A 9158-nucleotide genomic window follows, 5' to 3' on the forward strand; every position below is an offset into this window, starting at 1 on the left:
GCATCAAGCTAGTCGAGCCTGACTATGTGGTTACCGCTCTTGTCGACTGCGCTCACTCGCTCTTCAGGAGAAGTAAGCCCTGAAGAAGGGATGCCAGAAGCAAGAGAGCGAGGGGATTCGACCCAATGGATGTTGCATGAGCGGACACACTCCGCTCGCCCTTCTAGGGAAGGAAGCCTCGAAAGAGGGAGGATACCAAGCCGCACGCCAGGCGGATGAGCAGAGGGGGCCCATGGCCAGCCCCGCGGCAGAGAGGGCGAGACTCGGCAGAGGAGGAATGGGCGGAGAAGGGCCACGCCCCATCGGAGAAAGCAAAGGAGGCACAACGAGGCAGGGGATGCCGGGACGGGGAGAGAAGAGCTGGGAGGGGGATTTGAGGAGGGGTATCGGCCGTGGGGACGCCCCGCCGCCGTCGTCAGCCGTGAGGACGGCCTCTTCCGACGTCGGAGAGGGCGGGGGGCGCGTGGAGGGGAGCTCTGGCGGTGGCGGCGCGGTCGCCTCGGAGTCGCCCAAGAACGACCCGTAGGCGGCTAGGGTTTCCAAGCCTCAGGACCACCGACGAGTCATTTATTTTCAAACAGAGGAAGTACTTTTTTGCGAGAATCTCAGTGATCAACCGTGTGCCACGAGTTAGCAGCACTGAAGAAACACTGTATTAGTTGTTGAGAAACACTGTGGCATTTAATGTGGTCCTAAAATGGTGAACTCGTGGCCCAGAGTAGATCGACGTTGAAATTTTCTTCTCTAGCATCAATCAAGCGTCTATATATGGTACCTTGCTTGCGCCCGTTGATACATAGGACACAATCGAAATATCCAATCGATGGACATGTTCAACACCAGAGGCACGGGCTCGGAACGGCCGCGGCCGCACGTCGTACTGCTGGCCAGCCCTCCGGCAGGCCACCAGATTCCGCTGGCAGAGCTGGCGCGGCGTCTGGTCGAGCACCACGGCTTCGCCGTCACGCTCGTCACCTTCGCCAACCTCCCCCTCCCGGCGCACGTCCTCTCCAGCTGCCTCCCGCCCGCGACCGTGGCCACCGCCATGCTCCCCGCCGTGGATATGGACGACGTCCCCGCCCACGACATCATCCAGGTGCTCGTCCAGCTGGTCCGTCGCTCGCTCCCGAACATCCGGGCCTTTCTCCGCCGCATCAGCGCCACAGCCGGGCCGCTCGCGGCGTTCGTTCCAGATATCTTCTGCTCCGAGGCGATGCTCGTCGCTGGTGACGTCGGCGTTCCGGGCTACTTCTTTCTCCCCTCCAACCTCAACTGGCTTGCTCTCGAGCGACGCTTCGTGGAGCTGCACCGCGGGCTGCCTCCCGGCGAGTACCGCGATTTCCCAGAGGATGTCGAGCTTGCCGAGGGCGTGTCGTTGCACCGCACGGAGCTCCCCGTTGTATTCCGTGACTCCAACAGTCTGGATTTCCAGCGACTTCTAGAGAATTCCAGGCGATACCTCCTGGCCGACGGCGTTCTGGTCAACACCTTCGACGATATGGAACCTGCCCTCGTCCAAGCGTTCAAGGTGGCGGCGGAACAAGGCACGTTCCCGCCGGTGTTTGCCACGGGGCCGCTCATCCGCCCGTCAAAACAAGAACCCGACGTGGACGACCGGCACTGCTTATGCATAGAGTGGCTGGACCGCCAGCCGATAGGCTCGGTGGTTTATGTCTCCTTCAGCACTCTAGGAGGGCTGTCTCTGGAGCAGACCACGGAGGTTGCCGCTGGGCTTGAGGGCAGCGGCCAAAGGTTCCTCTGGGTCGTGCGGATGCCAAACCTGGCGTTACCAGCGGCAGCAGACGGCGACCCGTTGGCCTTGCTCCCCGAGGGCTTCTTGGAGAGGACGGCAGGCAGGGGCCTCGCCGTCACGGCGTGGACGCCTCAGGTGCGCGTGCTATCCCACCCAGCCACGGCGGCCTTCTTGTCGCATTGCGGGTGGAACTCAACACTGGAGAGCGTGCAGTCCGGTGTGCCGATGGTCACGCTGCCGGTGGGCGCGGACCAGACGATGAATGCAGCGATCTTGGAAGAGAAGCTCGGGATGGCGCTGCGGCCGCCGGCGCGAGAGGACGGCATCGTGGGGCGCGAGGAGATCGCGACCGCCGTGAAGGAGCTCCTCATGGAGGGAGACAGGGGGCGGGACGCACGGCGCCGGGCCGGAGAAATGAAACAAGCTGCGGTGAGTGCATGGTTGCCGGAAGGCTCGTCGTGCCGCGCGCTTGAGGAAGTCGCCACCAAGTGGAAGGCGGCGTGTGACACGAAAAACGGAACTGCAATCTAGCGGTGTCCTCGTCCACCAAAAAGCCCCCGCCACCTCCTCCTGGAACTGCAATCTAGCGTACTATCTTATCATCGATCCACCACGTTTTGATCCTTTCACTTCTCTATCACATCGTTGAAGGAACAAAGCTCCTCTCCCACTCTACCAGCTCTCGTTTGTAATAATTTTGAAACAAGTTTAATTTCTATAACTTTTCAACCACGTTTCAAAAATCGCATCAGTTTGAAAATAAGTTCATAAATATTTCAACGAAATATCAAATATCTCAGGCACTGGCGCAATTTTCCTGATTTCTGTAGATATTCTATTTATCGTTCACATATTTTCCAATTATCTGTTTTGATTTCAAATCAGTTTCGGTTCTTTTTGGAAAAAGAATGGCGACCAAATTTCAATAAAAATAAGATATTTTTATGTTAGCGATCGATCTATGGTGGACAAGCAATCACAATAAATAGTACGGAGTACCTACATTTGGTACAGAGTCTCTACCGGGGACGCCGGACACGAAAACAGCGTCCACATGCATGCATGCAGCCCCTAGTCCCCAGACACCATTCTCTTTTCCCACACTTTCTCTCACCTACTTTTCCCACATGTGGTGGTCCCCTCTATTAAAATGCATGCATTCGGACGCTGTTTGAGAGACGCTGCTGGGAAGAGACTTTTTTTCTGTACAGATTTTTAATCTCTTTTCGTCCGACGCGGTCCCAAACGTGCCCCAAATCATTTGTGCCGGACGTTTTTTAAGGGACGCGACTGGAGATCCTTTAACATCTACATTTATAGGGCATGCTTTACGGGTGCTTCTCCCAAAATACCATCAGTTGTTGACGATAAGCCCGCTGAGTTGATACAGACACTTCAGTTCTACAATGCCACGCCGAGTAATATTTATAGAATTTAATAAAAAGACATAATATTTTTAAAAATAGCATTAATTATGAGCTCCACTGCTGCTCCCTAGACTTCACGTGACTCCATCTGCAATTGTAGTCTCTTTCTTGCTTCATTATAGTCAAAACTCGTACGAATAATAAGTTCTACCATGCTCTTGTTTTGTGCTCCCGGTATCCGCTCAACGCCATCACACATCGATCATAAAGTCACGATATCTCACAACACCAATGTATCATCACGTGGTGTATGTAAAAGTGAACCACTCACGTATTACCATATTATGTGTCACGTATGATAATTACCGAAATCATCATGCTCGCTATTGTTGGTTGCTCGTTTGAAAACTTGAAAGAATTTTGTCGTAGCCTCAAGCCATCTCTAGTTAAGATCTTCGGTTGTCTCATCTACTTTGGCGGATTCTTCTTGGTCAACGCTTGTCCATCTCATGCAGTCTCGATGTCTAACAATTAGTGTATTGGTTTGTCGCGGTGTTCGTGTACGGTCCCGCCAAATCTTGTGAGCCATGAACCTAAATCAGATCAACCTTCACTGTAGAACATCACCCGTCATACCCGATGGATGCCGAGAAACAACTTCGCGCTAGTTCGAACAATGACTAACTCGCTTTTTTCATTGAATTAGGTTTCGACTCTCTACCAGCTTATGCCATAGCCCCTTATTAGCCGAGTGGAATCTTTTCCAGACTCCAGCTCCACCTTAACATGACTCCATGTAGCTGACCGTATACGCCATGACATGCGGAAGCCTCTAGCTCGGTTTGTCTCCCTTGTTAGCGGACGCAAGCGATTTGTGTACGCTGCTAAGTATGAGAAGCTCGGGTTGATTTTCTATGCTTATGGCCTCATTGGCCATAACCATAAGGAGTGTGGTGTGGGGGTTTATGAAGAAAAGGAGCTTAAATATGGTGAATGGATATATGTTAATCCACCATCTTCCCGTTAACGGGGATCAAGTGGAATGAGGGGCGGTATGAGAGGGGGCCATGGAATCCCAAGCTATGGTGATGGGGGTAGAGCTGGTGGTGCTGAGGCCTTTGGGCGAGGACATGGTGCTAACACTAGAGGCTACGGTCGGGGGACTTATGTGGATTGACGTGTACGTCCTGAACGTACGACCAAGAGCAATGGCATAGAGGATAAAGACCTGATGGTCACGGCAACGAGTCTGGGCAAGCTTGTTGATGCCCATATGTCTGAGGCGGAGAAGAACGCAAAGAAAAAATTAACATTTATGGAGGGTGAGCTCAACGGGGAAACAGGTACAGGCATAGGCGATAGTGGACTTGTTGTGGCTGTTACTAATAATATTGAACAGGTCAAGGACCAGGATGGAAGTAAGGAGAACAAGAGACACAAGAAAGCTGATGGCACTTCAGTGTCTGGATCGGCGGTATCCTTCGAGGACGACCGCCAGGCCCAAGGAATTGCCTAAGTCTGAATTGTCGTGGTTGCGGGAATGCTGCGACAATTCAAGAGATTGATGTCTTGGTAAAGACACATATTTCCAAGTTGGTTTTTCTGTGTGAAACTCGGCAAAAGTGTGATCGTGTGGCTAAGATGAAGAGGCGGTTGGGTCTTAGTGGCTTTGCAGGATGGGATAGTGATGGAATGAGTGGATGATTAGCTCTGTTCTGGCATGAGAGCTTATATGTGGAGGTGAAGGATGTAACGGCCCGCTTCATTGATGTGCATATACGTGAGTCCATCTCAGCTCCGTCATGGCATGCTACATTTGTGTATGGAGAGTCTAGAACGGAGGTGCGTTATCGTATGTGGTCGGCGATGGGTGATTTGAGGGCTGCATCACAGTTGTCGTGGTTCATGGTGGGGAATTTTAATGAAGCGCTCTGGCAGCATGAGCACATGTCAGCTTGCCGGCGCCCTGAGAGCCAGATGGCAGCATTCCGTGATGTTCTTATGGTTTGTGATTTGAAGGATCTGGGGTTCCAAGGCACACCGTTTACATATGATAACATGCGACGTGGAAATGCAAATGTCAAAGTGAGATTAAATCGAGCCCTTGCTGATGATAGATGGAGGGATATCTATTCAGATGCCTCGGTGGTACATTTAGTATCTCCTTGTTCGGATCACTATCCCCTACTGATCAAGATGACTCGTGAGGTGGTCTCGCCTCCAATGCGCAAGTGCAAGAGATATGAGATTATGTGGCAACGAGAGCATATGATTCCAGAGGTGGTAGCTAATGCATGGCATGGTGTAGGGCCAAAGTCAGACCTAGGAGAGGTGAACATGGCGCCAAAAAAAGTAATGGATGTGCTGCATGTGTGGGGTGGACGCAAGTTTGGGAATGTTACTAGGGAGCTAGCTCGGTTGAGAAGGAAGCTGGAGGATCTACAAAAAGATAGTGCACCTATGGAGCTGATTCGAGCAACTATGGATGATATGAATGAATTGTTACACCGTGAAGAGATGTTGTGGCTTCAGCGGTCTCGGATTACATGGCTGAAAGAAGGGGACCGAAATACTAAGTTCTTTCATCGGAGGGCGGTTTGGAGGGCAAGGAAAAATCGTATTAAGTCACTGAAAGATCAAGACGGTGTGTGATTGCGCGTAGTTAACACGTCCGTTGGGAACCCCAAGAGGAAGGTATGATGCGCACAGCAGCAAGTTTTCCCTCAGTAAGAAACCAAGGTTATCGAACCAGTAGGAGCCAAGAAGCACGTTGAAGGTTGATGGCGGAGGAGTGTAGTGCGGCGCAACACCGGGGATTCCGGCGCCAACGTGGAACCTGCACAACACAATCACAGAACTTTGCCCCAACGTAACGACGAGGTTGTCAATCTCACCGGCTTGCTCGTAAACAAAGGATTAGATGTATAGTGTGGATGATGATGGTTGTTTGCGAAGAACAATAAAGAACAATTGCAGCAGTTTGTATTTCAGATGTAAAGAATAGGACCGGGGTCCACAGTTCACTAGCTGTGTCTCTCCCATAAGATAGCAGATGTTGGGTGAACAAATTACAGTTGGGCAATTGACAAATAAAGAAGGCATAACAATGCACATACATATATCATGATGAGTACTATGAGATTCAATCAGGGCATTACGATAAAGTACATAGACCGCTATCCAGCATGCATCTATGCCTAAAAAGTCCACCTTCGAGGTTATCATCCGAACCCCTCCGGTATTAAGTTGTAAACAACAGACAATTGCATTAAGTATGGTGCGTAATGTAATCAAAACAAATATCCTTAGACAAAGCATCGATGTTTTATCCCTAGTGCCAACAGCACATCCACAACCTTAGAACTTTCTGTCACTGTCCCAGATTTAATGGAGGCATGAACCCACTGTCGAGCATAAATAATCCCTCTTGGAGTCACAAGTATCAACTTGGCCAGAGCCTCTACTAGCAACGGAGAGCATGCAAGAACATAAATAACATATATGATAGATTGATAATCAACTTGACATAGTATTCAATATTCATCGGATCCCAACAAACACAACATGAAGGATTACAAATAGATGATCTTGATTATGATAGGCAGCTCACAAGATCTAACATGATAGCACAATGGGGAGAAGACGACCATCTAGCTACTGCTATGGACCCATAGTTCAGGGGTGAACTACTCACACATCGATCCGGAGGCGATCATGGCGATGAAGAGACCTCCGGGAGATGATTCCCCTCTCCGGCAGGGTGCCGGAGGCGATCTCCTGAATCCCCCGAGATGGGATTGGCGGCGGCGGCGTCTGTGTAAGGTTTTCCGTATCGTGGCTCTCGGTACTGGGGGTTTCGCGACGAAAACTATATGTAGGCGGAAGGGCAGGTCAGGAGGCCACACGAGGGGCCCACACGCTAGGGCCGCGCGGCCAGCACCTGGGCCGCGCCGCCCTAGTGTCTGGCCACCTCGTGGCCCCACTTCGTAAGTCCTCCGGTCTTCTGGAAGCTTCGTGGAAAAATAGGCCCCCGGGCGTTGATTTCGTCCAATTCCGAGAATATTTCCTTACTAGGATTTCCGAAACCAAAAACAGCAGAAAACAGACAAGCGGCTCTTCGGCATCTCGTCAATAGGTTAGTGCCGGAAAATGCATAATAATGACATATAATGTGTATAAAACATGTGAGTATCATCATAAAAGTAGCATGGAACATAAGAAATTATAGATACGTTTGGGACGTATCAAGCATCCCCAAGCTTAGTTCCTGCTCGCCCTCGAGTAGGTAAACGATAACAAAGATAATTTCTGAAGTGACATGCTATCATAATCTTGATCATACTATTGTAAAGCATATGAGATGAATGCAGCGATTCGTAGCAATGATGAAGATAATGAGTAAACAAATGAATCATATAACAAAGACGTTTCATGAATAATACTTTCAAGACAAGCATCAATAAGACTTGCATAAGAGTTACTCATAAAGCAATAAATTCGAAGTAAAAGCATTGAAGCAACACAAAGGAAGATAAAGTTTCAGCGGTTGCTTTCAACTTCAACATGTATATCTCATGGATAATTGTCAACACAAAGCAATATAACAAGTGCATTAAGTAAACATGTAAGAATCAATGCACACAGGTTGATACAAGTGTTTGCTTCTAAGATAGAAAGAATAGGCAAGCTGACTCAACAATAAAGTAGAAGATAGGCCCTTCGCGAGAGGAAGCATTGATTACTATATTTGTGCTAGAGCTTTTCATTTTGAAAACAAGAAACAATTTTGTCAACGGTGGTAATAAAGCATATGAGTTATGTATAAGACATCTTATAAGTTGCAAGCCTCATGCATAGTATACTAATAGTGCTCGCACCTTGTCCTAATTAGCTTGGGTTAACACGGATTATCATTGCATAGCATATGTTTCAACCAAGTGTCACAAAGGAGTACCTCTATGCCGCCTGTACAAAGGTCTAAGGAGAAAGCTCGCATTGGATTTCTCGCTTTTGATTATTCTCAACTTAGACATCCATACCGGGACAACATAGACAACAGATAATGGACTCCTCTTTAATGCATAAGCATTCAACAACGATTATTATTCTCATAAGAGATTGAGGACTAGCTGTCCATACTGAAACTTCCACCATGAATCATGGCTTTAGTTAGCGGCCCAATGTTCTTCTCTAACAGTATGCATACTCAAACCATTTGATTGTGAAAACCGCCCTTACTTCAGACAAGACGAACATGCATAGCAACTCACATGATATTCAACAAAGGTAAAAGAGTTGATGGCGTCCCCAGAAAACATGGTTACCGCTTGATGCGTGTAGTTGACACGTCCGTTGGGAACCCCAAGAGGAAGGTGTGATGCGCACAGCGGCAAGTTTCCCTCAGTAAGAAACCAAGGTTTAATCGAACCAGTAGGAGTCAAGAAGCACGTTGAAGGTTGATGGCGGCGGGATGTAGTGCGGCGCAACACCGGAGATTCCGGCGCCAACGTGGAACCTGCACAACACAACCAAAGTACTTTGCCCCAACGAAACAGTGAGGTTGTCAATCTCACCGGCTTGCTCGTAACAAAGGGTTAACCGTATTGTGTGGAAGATGATTGTTTGCAAGAAAACAGATAAAGAACAAGTATTGCGGCAGATTTGTATTTCAGTATAAAAGAATGGACCGGGGTCCACAGTTCACTAGAGGTGTCTCTCCCATAAGATAAAAGCATGTTGGGTGAACAAATTAGAGTCGGGCAATTGACAAATAGAGAGGGCATAACAATGCACATACATGACATGATAAGTATAGTGAGATTTAATTGGGCATTACGACAAAGTACATAGACCGCCATCCAACTGCATCTATGCCTAAAAAGTCCACCTTCGGGTTATCGTCCGAACCCCTTCCGAGTATTAAGTTGCAAAGCAACGAGACAATTGCATTAAGTATGGTGCGTAATGTAATCAACAACTACATCCTCGGACATAGCGCCAATATTTTATCCCTAGTGGCAACGAGCACAACACAACCT

At 48.9% G+C, this 9158-nt stretch overlaps 1 protein-coding gene across 1 annotated transcript; it reads left to right on the forward strand.

The window, feature by feature from the left end:
- The first annotated feature begins 823 nt into the window (after positions 1–823).
- Positions 824–2284, forward strand: LOC124694634 (hydroquinone glucosyltransferase-like). Its single transcript, XM_047227600.1, has one exon. It carries the CDS (start codon positions 824–826, stop codon positions 2282–2284), a length of 1461 nt encoding a protein of 486 aa, XP_047083556.1.
- Positions 2285–9158: the final 6874 nt, after the last annotated feature.

The sequence above is a fragment of the Lolium rigidum genome, chromosome 3 (genome assembly GCF_022539505.1).
Source record: "Lolium rigidum isolate FL_2022 chromosome 3, APGP_CSIRO_Lrig_0.1, whole genome shotgun sequence".
Taxonomy (NCBI): domain Eukaryota; kingdom Viridiplantae; phylum Streptophyta; class Magnoliopsida; order Poales; family Poaceae; genus Lolium; species Lolium rigidum.

What these genes read in the sequence shown, in the direction of transcription:
- LOC124694634 (XM_047227600.1), top strand. Translation starts at nt 824, where the DNA reads ATGGACATGTTCAACACCAGAGGCACGGGCTCGGAACGGCCGCGGCCG.